Below are 15,690 nucleotides of genomic sequence, written 5' to 3'. Positions count from 1 at the left end.
TTGATACAGAAGTTAAATTAGGGGATACACTTGCTGAGTGATCTCCAAAGCTCCCCCTCCCCAAAATTCATTTATTTTTCTGTTATATTGCAGTATTCTGACAAGTCCCTGTACACCCAGCTGTGCTTTTACCGCTACATTTTTGATGTGGAGTGTGCACTGGAGAAACTTATTACCGATCATGAGAAAGGTACGTTAAAATACTGTAATTACCTTTGAGTTTAAAGTGGAAATTTGCATCATAAAAGCCAGACCTACTGTGTCAGGCTGTTCATGCAGCATCGCACCACTGTCTGAGAAGCAGGCCATGGGGGCTGTTGTGAGCACAGGCATCCCCTGCATGAGAGGCGGTAGCATAGGAATCCCCGGCTTTGGCCCCCTCAGCCTTTCTCACTTTGTTCTCTATTAAAGCTGGGCTTTGCGGGAGGAACAGTACAGAAAGGACTCTTTAAATGCTATATTTTGAAAATGCTATTTTCTATAGAGTTTAGTAATTGTAATGAAGTAAGCATAGGCAACGTGATCATTGGACCTACAAAAACCAGATATTACCAGAAAAAATAGACCTGGAGTATGTCTCTGCTGTTCACTAAAAGCCTAGGTTCATTTTGAGACACAGGACTGGGGTGGAGTTCTTTTATTGACTCCATCCTAAGAGAACATATAGATGCCTCAGCCCAGATTATCAGGTGCTACCTATGTCTTACACAAGACTTGCAGGCACTGTGGGGCTTAATAGGCCAGAGAAAAGCTTTGTTACATAACTTAAAGTATTTGAAAATGTCATGACAAGTGCATGGGTTTTTTTTCTCCTACCTGAAAATCACATTGACAACTTTTCTATTACCTGTAAAATATGGAAAAAAAAAAAAGGTGAGTTTACACATTTTTCGTATTGGTTACCTATAGAGTATTTATGTTGTTTGCCATTGAACATCAACAACATTTTGTTGGTCAGTGCCAGGGCTAGAGGCAACCTCAAGGACATATAGAAACCTACAAATACTTCTAAATTTACTCACATAAGAATTACCGTGCCCTTGATTTGGTCTTAACTCTTCTGTTCTAGTCATAATTGACTTCAGTTCTTCCATTTACAAGATAGGCTAGGATTTTTTTTTTAATGCCTTCACTTCCTTGTTTTTTCTGTCTTTGAATATAAAATACTTTGACTGATGGAGATTTTCAAATATTAGTATCTTGTATTTAGATGTTCAGCAACACCTTGGGCTACCTCCACAGCTTATTTTCAGCAAATTAATTAAATTTACAAGAGAAAATTTATCACATAAAGTTGTATATCTACATATATATAAATTAGATTTATATAAGAGAAAAAACTCCTTTAATCCATTAGTAACTAGGTTTTTGAACTTTCTTTCATGATTGGAGTCTAGCCCATGTTTATTTGCATATCAACAATAAGTGTTTCTGTTTTACCTCCAAGGATCTTTCCTTAAAGGCCTTAAGCATTTAGAGAATTAAGTACTGTTTGATGAGTACATTGTCCATTTCTGTCAAGTTTGTTACCTCTTTTTGGGTATCTGTATATTAGAACTTGATTCCCTTTCACTTCTTTCTGAATCCAAATTGGTCCCTAGATGTTCTTAGATTCCTAGGGGATAGATTCCTCTTCCAAACATTTCTAAAATTCTTATCTGAAGGGCTGAATGATGAGCAGTTTTCAGAAAGCCCGGTGACTTGGAGACTTGTAGAAGTGATCTGTAAAGTCACTGGAAACTTACCCCCTGCTTTTTAGAGAACATAGAGGAATGTATGTTGCTCTCCTGGAAAATAGGATGGAACAGAGTAATCACTTGCAAAATTCTTGCTTGGCAAAAAGTGAGAAGTGTTGATAGAATCTGTATACTCACACTATTTAGTTCTGTTTCACAAGTTTAAAAATTGGGAGGTTTTTTTTGTCATTTGCTTCTAATAAACACACTATTCAGGAGTTCAGAGCCAAAACGGCATGGAGTGAATTACTGACTTGCTCTTTTACATATCAGAAGGATAAAGAAAATAAAGCAAAAGAAGGGTACAAAATGGATGTCTGACAGAAAGAACTTCATTAAACGTTTCAAGATCCTTTTGCTTTCTTTATGGAGTGTTAATTAGTGTAACTATTTTTCCTTTGATCTTCTGCTTATTTTTATTCCTAAATTGCATCTTTGGAATGAAGGAATTTAGATAAAATTTACTTGGTCTGGACATTTTTGGATAATTTAATAGTGGTAAGTGGTGGTAGTATATTTGTAAGTGGTGGGATATAAATGAAAGGCTAGGTCATGCCATGGTCCAAGAGCACAGGTTTCCTAACAAATGACATTTGATAAGCTTTTACCTAAGAGTCACCTGGTTACATATAAAAATATAAATCCATGGCTCCTACACCCAGAATTTCTACTTCAGAAGGTATGGGGTAAAATTTAAGAAACTCAACTTTTTAGAAAGTCCCCCCAGACAGTTCTGAACACATGATTTGGACAGGTTCTAAGTAGAAGAGATTTGAACATACTTTGTAATCCATAGGGAACAATTGGAGAGCAAAAATATTCTTACAGTCCATAGGTGAACAGTTACAGGGGAAACTTCCGTTAGATTAAGGTAACACATATAAAATTCACTTCTCACTTTATGAGTTGGAGTGAAATGCTATCTTCTGATCAGCTATTCAAGGGAGATTTGCTGTTAAAAAGAACTGAAAATCTGTGGGATCCAGAGGGCAAATAAATTTATTCAATTTGGACCAAGGCCAGAACACCAATAGATGTTAACATGAAAAGTCCTGTGAAAAATGACAGTAGTTACACACAATTATATTATTGAGAATGGAATCTAAGTATCGTCTGTCAACAAGCACCCTGAAACTGACGTGTAAAGTATTTACCATAGACTCTCCTTTACTCTTGGTACCTAGCAACATTTCCTTCGCTAAGATAGTTTTACCATTTCCATTATAAAGCCCATATTTTGAGGGTTGTAACTGGATGGTGGCTTTAATCTGTGTTTGAAACTTGTCAATTTGACTTGGGGAAAAAATCACATACAAATTATTGGAAAGAGGTTTATTTTTATGGTGAAAAGTAGCTCTTGTCAAAGCTTTTTCCTGTGCTTTGCTTTTCAAACGAAGGTTTACAGGCCATTAGTCCATAATGTGAATTAACCCCATTTGGTATTTTTCCCTTTCCTTTAAGATGATAAGGGACTGTTTTCCAGTTTGGTGAAGTATTTACTGCATATTCACTGTAAATAGCATAACATTTTAAAAATCTTATTTCTTTAGGGCTTGGCATTATTATTGTAACTGCTCCAGAATGTACACAGATGGCATAATAGATCCAAAAGTTTTAGAGGAACATAGTGGCAATATATGAAGTAAAAAACCATTTCCATGGTGGCAGCACATAATGGTCCCATTTGGCTGCCTCATCCCAGGGGGGCCTTGGCCTGAGTAGGGATAAGTGAACTGTTTGAGGGAGACATGAATCAATTCAAATCTTTGCCCAGTTGTCTAAAGTAAACCTGCTTAAAAATAAGGGAAGAAAAAAAGTCTGACTTTTCTCAACTGAGCCTTTTTTCATTTATTCAGCAGTGATAAAAACAGTACATATGTATTTCCTGTTATTTGTTGAATACTGTCCTAAATGTCAGAAAAACAAAGATGGTCAATGTTCCCTGTCCTAGAGGAGCTAAGAGCCCTTTGCAGACATAAAAATTCAATTGCAGCTAAGTGTGATAAGCCATTGATGTGGTCAAATTGTTTTGGAAGCAAAGAAAGGGATCCACTAACTGCCTTTCTTAATAGACTTTATTTTTTAACACAGTTGTAGGTTCACAGCAAAACTGAACAGAAGGTACAGAGATTCCCCATGTACCTCCTGCCCCCACACATGCACAGCCTTCCTGATTATCAACATCACCAGAGTGGGTTGTTTGCTGAACCTACATTGACACATTGTTATCACTCACAGTCCATACTTTACCTTAGGGCTCACTCAGTCATTCTGTGAGTTTACACAAATATATAATGACATGTATCCACCATTATATTAGATTGGTGCAAAATAATTACAGTTTTTACATTGTTGAAATTTGCTATTTGATACTGGAATATGTTAATAAATGTGGTTATGTTACATACATCATTTTAATGTACATTTCTTGCTTTTTTTGAGTCGATCAATTGTGTCTGACTCTTTGTGACCCTATGGACTGTAGCCTGCCAGGCTCCTCCATCCATGGGATTTTCCAGGCAAGAATACTGGAATGGGTTGCCATTTCCTTCTCCAGGGGATCTTCCTGACCCAGGGATCGAAACCGGGTCTCCCACATTGCAGGCAGACTCTTTACTGTCTTAGCCACCAGGGAATCCCAATGGCTTATTACTTGCTATTTATATTTATTTTGGACTGTGAAAATAATGTTAGACAAAAGTAAATTTGAGCAATTTTCTTAATTTGAGTTAAAAATGGGTCATAAAGCAGCAGTGACAACTTGCAACATCAACAAGACATTTGGCCCAGGAACTGCTAACGAACGTACAGTGCACTGGTGGTTCAAGAAGTTTTGCAAAGGAGATGAGAGCCTTGAAGATGAGGAGCATAGTGGCTGACCATTGGAAGTTGACAGTGACCAAATTGAGAGCCATCATCAAAGGTGATCCTCTTACACGAGAAGTTGCCAAAGAACTCAACATCAACCATTCTATGGTCATTCAGCATTTGAAGCAAATGGGAAAGATGAAAAACTCAGTAAGTGGGTGCCTCATGAACTGACCAAAAATTTAAAAAAATTGTTTTGAAGTGCCATCTTCTCTTATTCTACACAACAACAAATCATTTCTCAATTAAATTGTGATGTGTGATAAAAAGTGGATTGCGTACGACAGCTGGTGATAGCTAGCTCAGTGGTTGGACTGAGAAGAAGCTCCAGAGCACTTTCCAAAGCCAAACTTGCACCAGAAAAAAGTCATGGTCACTGGTGGTTTGCTGCCCATCTGATCCGCTACAGTTTTCTGAATCCTGGTGAAACCATTATATCTGAGAAGTAGGTTCAGCAAATTGGCAAGATGCACCAAAGACTGCAACGCCTGCAACTGGTATTGGTCCACAGAAAGGGCCCAGTTCTTCTTCATGACAACACCCGACTATACAATGCACAGCTGCTTCGAAAGTTGAACAGATTTGCCTCATCCGCTATATTCACCTGACCCCTTGCCAACCAACTACCACTTTTTCAAGCATCTTGGCAACTTTTTGCAGGGAAAATGCTTCCACAGCCAGCAGGAGGCAGAAAATGCTTTCTAAGAGTTCCTCAAATCCTGAAGCATGGATATTTACACTACAGGAATAAACAAATTTATTTCTCTTTGGCAAAAATGTGTTGATTGTAATGGTTCCTATTTTGATTAATAAAGATGTGTTTGAGTCTAGTTATAATGATTTAAGTGGGCTTCCCTGGTGGCTCAGACAGTAAAGAAATCGCCTGCAATGCAAGAGACCTGGGTTCAGTCCCTGGGTTGGGAAGATCCCCTGGAGGAGGAATGGCAACCCACTCCAGTATTCTTGCCTGGAGAATCCCATGGACAGAGGAGCCTGGCAGGCTAGATTCCATGGGGTTGCAAAGAGTGATACGATGGCACGACTAACACACATAATGATTTACAAGTCAAGGTCCAAAACCACAATTATGTTTGCACCAACCTAATAGTATCAGACACTGCCCTAAAAATCCTCTGTGCTTCTCCTAGTCACCTCTCTCCCCGCTACCCCTTGGCAGCAGCTGGGTTTTTTAGTTTGTTTTTTCTTTTCTTACTGTCTCCATAATTTTGCCTTTTCCAAAATGTCATGTGATTGGAATCATATAGGATGTAGCTTTTTTACATTGGCTTCTTTCACTTACTAAGATGTGTTTTAAGTTTCCTCTGTCTTTTCATGACTTGGTAGCTCATTTCATTTTTAGCACTAAAAATATTCTCTTGTCTTTTAGAAAACAAATAAATGGTTGCTGGGGGGAAGGATGGGGGCAAGGGATAATTAGGTAGCTTGGGATTGACGTTGACATGTATGCACTGCTGTATTTAAAATGAATAACCTGCAAGGACCTACAGTACAGCGCAGAGAACTCTGCTCAGTGTTATGTGGCAGCCTAGATGGGAGGGGGGTTTGGGGGAGAATGGATACATGTATATGTATGACTGAGTCCCTTCCCTGTTCCCCTGAAACTGTCACAACATTGTTTGTTCATCAGCTATACAAGACAAAATAAAAGGTGTAAAAATATATGTATTCTGTTGTCTGGATGTATCACAGTTTATTTATCAATTAGCTTACTGAGGGACATCTTGGTAGCTTCCAATTTTCAGCAATTATGCATAAAACTGCTGTAAACATAATCCATGTGCAGGTTTTTGTGTAGACATAAATTTTCAGCTCCTTTGGGTAAGTACCAGGGAACAAATTGCTAGATCATATGATATTTAATTTTGTAAAAAACTGACAAACTGAATTCCGAAGTGGCTGTATCATGTTATTTTCCACTGAGCAGTGAACGGGCGTTCCTGTTGCTCCACATCCTCCCCAGCATTTGGTGTTGTCAGTGTTCGTATTTTGGCCATTCTAATAGGTGTGTTGTGGCATCTCGTTGTTTTAACCGCCCTTTCCCTAGTGGCATATGATTTGGAGCATCTTTTTGTATGCTTATTTGCCATTCGTATATCTTCTTTGGTGAGATTTCTTTGGCCCAATTTTTAATTGAGTTGTTTGTTTTCTTATCTAAGAGTTCTTTGTATATTTTGGATAACCTTTTTTTTTAAATCACATCATTTTTAAAAATTTATTCATTTTTAACTGGAAGATAATTGCTTTACAATATTGTGTTGGTTTCTGCCATACATCAACATGAATCAGCCATAGGTATACATGTGTCCCCTCCCTCTTGAACCTCTCTCCCACCCCATCCCACCCCTCTAGGTTGTCACAGAGCCCCAGTTTGAGCTCCTGGTTTTCATCAGACAGCAAATTCCTACCAGCTATCTTTTTTACATATCAAAATGTATATGTTTCAGGGATACTCTCTCTGTTCGTTTCACCCTTTCCTAAAATACCTAGGATAAAATACCTAGGAATAAATCTACCCAAAGAAACAAAAGACCTGTATGCAGAAAACTTTAAGACCCTGATGGATAACCATCATTTACCAAATGTGTCTCTGGCAGATATTTTACCCCAGTCTGTGGCTTGTTTTTTTATTCTTTTGAATTCTAATTGCCTTTTCACTTTAATGTTTGATTTTTCCTTATTCCTAAAAGCAAAAACAGAAAAACCACTTTCTTTGTTCCTGTTCTGTCTTACCAGATTTTTCTCTCCTCTTATTCTGTGTGTCAGCTATTTGTAGTAGGATGGTGTGTTAGTCTGCTGCACCTGCTATAACACAGTACCACAGACTGCATGGCTTAAACAACAAAATGTATTTTCAGACTGTTTTGGAAGCTAGAAGCCTGAGATCAAGGTATCAGAAGGGTTGCTTCTTCTGAGGCCTCTGTCTTTGGCTTGTAGATGGCTATTTTCACCCTGTCTTTACATGGTCCTCCTCTGTACCTTTCTGTGTCCCATTTTAACTTAATTAGCCCTTTAAAGGCTGTGTTTCCAAATATCATCACATTCTGAGGTACTAGGGGTTAGGACTTTAACTCCTCTTCGATAAGAATTTAGGGGTGAAAGAGATACGATTCAACCCATAACTCATGGTCTTCTTGGTGAAATTTTTACATGTTGATTTGTCTCTGCCAGAATAAGGACACCAGGATTTAGGACTCTGTGTTGAAGAAAGGAATTGAAGCTACAGCATAAATGTTAGCAAAAGGATGGTGCTTTACCTGTGGACTTTTGAAAAGCATCCGTTAGGAAGACTGATTTCTCAGTGAAGTCTCTTTAGGTCTAGAGAGACCATTGTTCAGGTCAGCCCTGTTTCTTACACAGAGGGCCATGGGCAGCTGAGGGCCACAGCCTACTGGACAGCCCCTTTCAGAGGCTGTGTTCCTTACTTCTCTCAGTATGGTGAAATTCCCAATGACTTCCCCTCTCAAGCTTTTTTCTCACCTCCTTGCTTTGCTGTGTTTTTTTTTTTAAACTTTCCATTTCTTGTTACCATTGCTCTTCTTTTGTCTTTCCTTTATACGTGATGGTCAAGTCTGCAGGTATTTGTTGTTTCTGTTAGTGTCACCAGAATTATGCTAACCCTATTTGGAGGAGCCTGGTAGGTTACAGTCCATGGGGTTGCAAAGAGTCGGACACGACTGAGCAACTTTTCACTCTGTACGGTACTTTATATAGTTTCCTATCTTCCTTTGAGATGTCCAGCATGGGTCCGCACAGCAGCCCCATGAGGTAGTGATGCATCATGCCCCATTATATTGATGAAGAAACTGAATGTAGTATAAGCTTCCTTCCTTTGCGTTCCCATAGCACCCTGTGAGTGCCTTTCTTGTAGGATTTGTCCTGGATTGTTTTTTTCTCTTTCACTGAGTTCATGGAGGCAAAGGGTTGTACCCTGTTGATCTGTGCTTTGCCCATGGGGGAGCCAGCTAACTAAGTATTTGTTGAAGGAATTCTTAGCTCAAAATATGGCCACATAAGCACTTTGAGAACTGTGGAGTAACGAGTCCTAGGAAGCAGTTCTGTCCATGAATGGATGGCAGTGTGTTGGAAAGTTCTAAAACCATACAATAATACATCTATTGCTCACATGATTCATGTGTGCCATAAATGAATGTCACTAAAGTTCCTTGATGTTTTCGGATTTAATATCTGTCATTTCAGCTCTTTGCAAATGAAACTGAAGTTGAGTGATGTCCTAGCTCTCATTTTGCTGATGCCAAATTTGAATTGAATCAAAAGAATGTCAAGTCATTTAACTAATGAGTGAGCCTGGGTGGCTGCCCCTCATCCACACTGCCACAGAGTCCTGTTCTCTGCTCGCCATCAGCCAAATAGTTACACTCATGAAGTGGTAATGAATGTATTACATTGTGGAAAGTAGGGACCCCAAAGAGAGATAGCAATTAATACTAAAAAGCTAAGGAGTCTAAAAATGTGTTTTGGGGTTTTGTGGGGGTTTTTTTGCCAGAAAATAAGAATTGTATGGAAAAAATTATATGGTTTAGTGCATATAGGAATTTGGAGTTTTCTGAGGGTTATTAAGACAGCTCCCTTTTTGATGTTAAGGATTTCTACTATTCCTAACTGCTAAAGAGAAAGCAAAAGAGTTATATCATTGCTAGAAGTCTGAAATACAAGTAGCAAAGAGCCGCTGGAGTCCTTTCTAAGCCAGTTGGCATTCTTAGAATTTACTTTGTTAAAGCCTCACAAGGCTGTGTCAGACACCCTGTCTGATTCAGTTCTTATGTCACTTTTTTAAGCCCATGGGCTATTCCACTGAATTTTAGAAATGGACCTTTTCTGTGTTTTTAATAATATCAGAACACACACAAAACAATTCATACCTACCAAATACATGGAAAAGTAAAGGTAGAATTTCATTTAAGCACTAATTTGCTCATAAAATTATATTTTTCATAATTATGAAAAACCATTTCATTACAGAAGCTGGTTTTGAAATGGGCAGCTTAAAGTTCATTTTCCTTTTGTTTCATTTTCTTATGGATAAAATGTGATCTGATGGGACTTCCCTGGTGGTCCTGTGGTTAGGACTGCATACTTCCGCTGCAGGGGACATGGGTTCCATCCCTGGTGGGAACTTGGATCCCACATGCTGTGTTCTGCAGCCAAAAAAAAAAAAAAAGATCTGAGCTTTTGGGAGCGGGACAGTCCTTTTTCTTGCCACCCCATTCCTTTCATTAGTTTAAGTGAATTTTTTATCAGGGGAGACACTAACATGGTAGTTTAGAACAGTTTATGATTAGGGAGTGATTGTAGAAACAAAGAATTTTGATGATAGAAAAAATGGCTCATATAACCCTGAGCTTTGGGGAGGGGAGCCTCATTGTTGTTAGACATTACATAGTTTCAATGTTTAATGACTTAGAGAAATACTAATAATATAAAGTTAAAGTCCAAAAGTAAGTAACTATTATGATTCTAATGTGTAGTTTATATACACGGTGGAAAAATTGGTAAGAAACACTAGAATTGTTTACAGCTGTTATCTGTGGGTGGGTTATGGATAATTTTTATTTTCTCCTTTATATAAGATGGACATGTACTGCTTTTGTAACAAGAAGCAAATTATAAGAGTGGAAATTTTACAAAGAAATGTTTTATTCAACTTGAAATAATGATTCCAATAATTTAGCAGTTGAGGGAAAAAATAACATACCGGTGAACCCAGGTCAGCTTTTTTCTCCCTGCATTATTTTCCACGTCAATTCTAACACCTTGTTACTCAAAGTGTGATCAGTATAGCAGCAGCATAGGCGTCACTTGGGAATTTGTTAGAAATGCGAAATATCAGGTCCTCCCCAAACCTCCTGCACCAGTATCTACATTTTAACAAGATTCCCAGGTGATTCCTGAGCATATTAAATGTTGAGAAGCACTGATTTAAGACATTCTCCCCTCTCAGTAACTAAAGCCTACTTCCATTCTATTCATCCATTGATTGGGAGCATCCTTTTGGCAAAACTTTAAAATGACAAATGGGCATAATATAGAAAGCCTAGCCAGGTTTGAGGTGGAATTGGTATGACAGCCTTGTCTTCCGAAATATATTCTGTAATTAAGCTTAAAATTGTAGTAGCCTTAGCAGAGCTGGGAGAGTGGGGGAAAGCAGGAAAGCATAAGTTCTTCCACTTTTTTTCTTCTTAACTAGATGGAACAAGGGAGAAGTAAATTAAGATTTTCAAAATGGCTTTCAGCTTCTCAAGATGAGTGGCTTATAAAAGAGAAAACTGGAATGTAGCTCTATAGCCACTTCATACAAGGGCCACTTTGTATATGCCCAGAGTACAGTCTCCCCCAGTCACCACATTCTGGGCCTCATGACAACCTTGATTCAGCATGCTTGTAAAGATTTCAAGGTTCTGAACTAGAATTTTTTGACGTGAAACCAAGATTGTATTTCTTAATTTTGGTACTACAAAATTGACTTTGGAATTTTCCTACTGTTGCTGACTTTCCTGTTCTATTTTTATGCTCAATACAAGAATGACAAAGTTGATGTTTCCCTGTGGCAGACTGAAGCCCCTTCATACTGCTCTGCTTTTCTCTCTGAGTACTGCCAGTTTTGTTTTTGTCTCGTTGTTTAACTAAAGACAACTTTACAGTGTGAAAGAAGAAGAACCACATTTTCCCGGAAATTGTCACCATAGTTGCTTTGTCAGTAGTGGAGATGTCTTTGTATATTTTATGTCATCCTCTTTAGGATAGTGAAAGTTGTATATGGCAAAGTTGCTGTGTATTTGGACAACAAACTTCCGGATTCTAATAGCATGCCTTTTCTTTAAGCCCACTATAAATATGCACTCAGGTTTTGCACTTTTATGTAGAAATGAGCTCACAAGCATGATGTGATTACAAATGTGTTACGAGTTTTATAAAATCTTTTCCTAGTATGTCCTTTCAGTGGGCAAGTTCTTTGTCCCTTTTGACAAGTATAGCAGCATAAGCAAGGGTATTATCTAGGTGATGGTGCTATGGTTGATGGTCTTCATTTGCAAAACATACTGTCATTTTTCAAGTGTTTGAAAGTGGGAAAAACCTAAGATTTTTTTCATGTACTTTAAATATATATACTTCTATCACTAATGAGGAAAAAATATTAAACCATTTTCAAGCAGTTAGATGATAATGTGAGCTAATCACTTTATTTTGAAGAAAAGTATTTTTAAACAGTTGAGCTAGTGAATTTACTTTTAAAATGTATTGTGCTTACACAGTAGATGGTTTTATTTCCATGATGTTTTTTACTACATAATTATACATCTTAATTACGTAATTACTATCATAATTATTATGTAATTGCATGTACTTCCACTAATTACAAAATCAGGAAGTGTAATTATCTAGTAAAAACTTTATGAAATTTCATGCACTAAAAATTACTTAAAAGGCTATTCCAGTGGTCTACTGGGAGGCTTTCCATGGTGAGTCTTAGTCCTGACTTTAGGTTAGAACTTGAACTCAAAGGCCAGGAGAAGGACAGTTACAAACAGACCAACACTAAACTGAGTATTGCAATCTAGGTAAGGTGGCCCTTGTTCCTTATGAATTAAAGCCAGGGAGCATTTGCATTTCTTTGTGTTTATGGAATTGTGATAAGAATAATATCTTATATTTGAGGCAGCATCACAAAAACTATCAATAAAAAAGGCAATTCTTAGGAAACAGTTGGTTAATAGAATCGACAGTCAAGGCATTAAGATTATAAAACAGCCAGGCCCTCTATGATTCTGTAGTGTGAATGGCTTATTTAGTTATCTCAGTCTTTAAAATACTAATAACAATAATATTATTATTGTTTTTTAAAATTGTTTCTTTTGTTTAAAAAGGGCTTCCACCACCACCACCTCCCCCCATTTGTGTTTATATTTACCAAGTTGGGAGCAAAGATATCAAAAAAGCATAATCCTTTTCTACTATTACTTGATGTCAAAAGGAGCTTTTGAGACATAAACATACACGCATAAACATGTAACATCAGACCCTAAATAAAGACAGAAGGTTTAATTCAATAAAGCTCTGATGTCTTTACCGTTCAAAGCGACATACAAATTGCACAGTGAAACAATAGTCATGACAGCAAATTAGATATGACATCTAAATTATACTACAAAGAGAAATCTCAGAACCATTTTTGGTCTGTAGGAGTCTATTTTAGCCCAGGTTTAAAACCCAGTCTGGAGACTGCTTTATTGTCTAAGTAGGGTAATGTTGTAGAAGACTAATTGGAGGTTGGTTGAATTAATTGCAGATTAATTAGGAGAAAAAGGCTTATAATACTCATGGCAGAGAAGAGAGTAGATCCTTTAACTATCAAGATAGAATGTACTCTAAGTTTCAGGAATACTGAATTATCGATATTTGTATAGCATCTATAGTAATCTGTTATAACGTGACCTAAATAAAGCACTTGGCTAGATATAGTTAAACTAAATTTTCTTCCTCTCAAAATTAGTGCTTTTTGCTAGAAAGGTATTGAATCAGCCATTTAACATGTATAACACTACTTCTTTTAAAAATGCAGTTTTAAATATTAAAAGGTCTGTAGTCTTAAAAGCATATGGCATTCCCTTTGTTGTTTTTGTTGTTCTTAAATCTTTCTAAAGAAACATCCTTTGTGGTTTTATCAGCTATTGACTTTATGACTTTTTAATACCAACTAAAATTTGTAATAAATGTGACTTTAAACAAAAAAAGTCAATGAAATATATGCAAACACCAGTCCCATTTGCTTCAAGCAAATTAGAGGATTTAAAGTCATCCAGAATTGTTTCATGCTCTCAGAGATATTTGGGATTTAAACAAGTTCATTCTGACTCTGGTATTTTTCTCTAGTAGTTTGGGATTATTTTTAAACTGAATATTCTTTTCCTCTTGGGAATCTTGCTCATTTACTTAGTCCAGAATTTAATGTCTCCTTCATTTCTTATTTATCTTGCCTCTGTAGTGATAGCATTTCTTCTCAGAAGTGTTTCTGTTCCTTTTATGTTTATGAGAGACAGCACTTGCCTTTCATGCATCTTCTTAATTTTTTTTTTTTTTTTACCAATTGCATGTGCCATATCAGAATAGCCTCAATGATTAAAAGTGAAGTGTTTTTGTTTGGCCCTCACCTTTCTGACTACAGTACAGATTTAATTTTTAACCTGACTTAATGTTTAAACCAACTGGGGTTTTTTGTGTGTTTGGTTTTGATTTGCTTTGCTTTCTTGCTTTTCACAAAAACTGACTTTGTTTTCATTATTGTCTGTAATTCTTTAAGTTTTCCATAGTTGTCTAAGGGCTTCAGCTGTAACTTTTATTTTTTTTATTTTTTATTTTTTTCAGCCGTAACTTTTAAAGTTTACTTGTGTCCCTGTGATATCTTCAGTTACTCAGTAGCCCCAGGCCCAGATGTGGTATTGTTTTGCATGTGATTAGTCAGCATCCATTTATTATGTTATGCTGTACTGTCATGTCCATATAATAAATACAAACTCTTGTATACAAAGAAAACCCATCATCAGTTTGACACAGTCTTAGAATAGTTCTTTTTATAGTTGTCATGAATTTATTCAGGCCCATCGGCATTCTCTTACCTTGTGGCCAGCAGGACAGTAACTAGACAGAATTAGTAGTCTGTCATTGAGTTCAAATAAATTAACACTGATTGCACTCTCCCTGGTATAAATGCCCTGGGAAACCTATTCACCGTAGTACCATCCTTTAGAGCTTTAAGGCTTAAATCATCTATGCTCACAAAAAAGATAGGTTTACAGGCCAATTTAGATACTGACATACTTTTCTTGTTTTAAGAAATGATTATAAAAGCCAACTCCACAAGTAAGATCACCAAAGCTGGTTTGTAAATCTGGTTTTCTCTGTTTCTCCTTGCTTCACACTCTATCCCGCCAAAATTCATTCCATGAGTGTTTGTCGAGTCTCTGCCTTGTATGATATGTAAAGGGCCCAGGTACAACCAAGACCTTGCTCCTGTTTTAGAGGTTATGATACGTCTGATCATTTTCTTATTCAAGCATTCACCCTCTAAGTGCCTACTTTTTAAGGACATTGATATTTTATGGAGAACGTTAGCATCCATTGTCTTCTACATTACCTATTAGATAAAGTAACATTTTTCAGATGAAAAAATAACCTGAAAGAGATGAAATGACTCTCCTGAGGTAGCAAAGCTGCAGGGTGTGAGGGTCCAGCCTTCTTTGCACTGTCACAGCTGCCCTGCTCAAAGTAGGGAAACTTTGACCTGAAGGCAAATAGAGGGGCTGGCGTGAAGTGCTGCAGGCTCTCCCACATTTAGCTCCAGGAAGGTTTCCCAGTGGAGATGGAACCTGAATTGGGACTTCAAGAGCAGATGAGATTTTAATAGGCCAGATACTGGCATGTAGTTTGGGACTTAAGTTTTGTCTTTCCCTCTGTTGTTTAAGTGCTGTATTGCTGATCTAGCTTTTTATAAATCAAAGAACCTCAGTTGACAAATGTATGATGATTTTTAAAACACATTTGATTTGGAGGTTTAGTCAAAAAGAACTTATTACGAGGCTGTTCTATGTGGAGCTTAAAACCCAAGACTGGAAGCTGGAAAGCTGTTTGCTCTTCACTCCCCACTGTAACCAGTGGTGCTGTTTTGAAAGAAGTTGACTCCATCCTGCAAGATTCATCTGTCAGAAGTGTATCAAAGTGTTTTCCTATCTTAAATAATTTAGCTTAGATATAATAATGTAAGTATTTTGACATGAAAACGTTACTGTGATATATTCACTTACCTTAAAACAGACATCGTTAACTTTAAAAGAAGGAAGTATGGCAAGACAAAACAAAACAGAAATCAGAAATAGGAATTAAAAAAGATGAATGACAGATGGAATTAGGGGGTTTTTTTGGAATTAGTTTTATGTAAAAGATAAAAATAAAATCCTATTAGCATTATGACCAGAGAACATAAAAGTGTTCTCTTAAAGCATGATTAATTTTTTAACTATCATCATGATGAAAGTTTAGATACACATAGGAC

The 15,690-nt window shown here is 37.1% G+C and overlaps 1 protein-coding gene across 2 annotated transcripts in view; it reads left to right on the top strand.

Annotated features, from left to right (window-relative positions):
* POLA1 (DNA polymerase alpha 1, catalytic subunit) overlaps positions 1 to 15,690 on the top strand; it is a 287,339-nt gene that overhangs the window by 218,660 nt on the left and 52,989 nt on the right. For both annotated transcript variants that reach the window (XM_043457864.1, XM_043457863.1), the window contains one exon: positions 94 to 190. In XM_043457864.1, the coding sequence (XP_043313799.1) occupies positions 94 to 190 (97 nt within the window). The remainder of the gene's footprint in view (positions 1 to 93; positions 191 to 15,690) is intronic.

This window comes from Cervus canadensis, chromosome X (genome assembly GCF_019320065.1).
Source record: "Cervus canadensis isolate Bull #8, Minnesota chromosome X, ASM1932006v1, whole genome shotgun sequence".
Lineage (NCBI taxonomy): Eukaryota > Metazoa > Chordata > Mammalia > Artiodactyla > Cervidae > Cervus > Cervus canadensis.
Note: the sequence above shows the minus strand (reverse complement) of the source record. Positions and strands in the feature narration are given on the sequence as shown.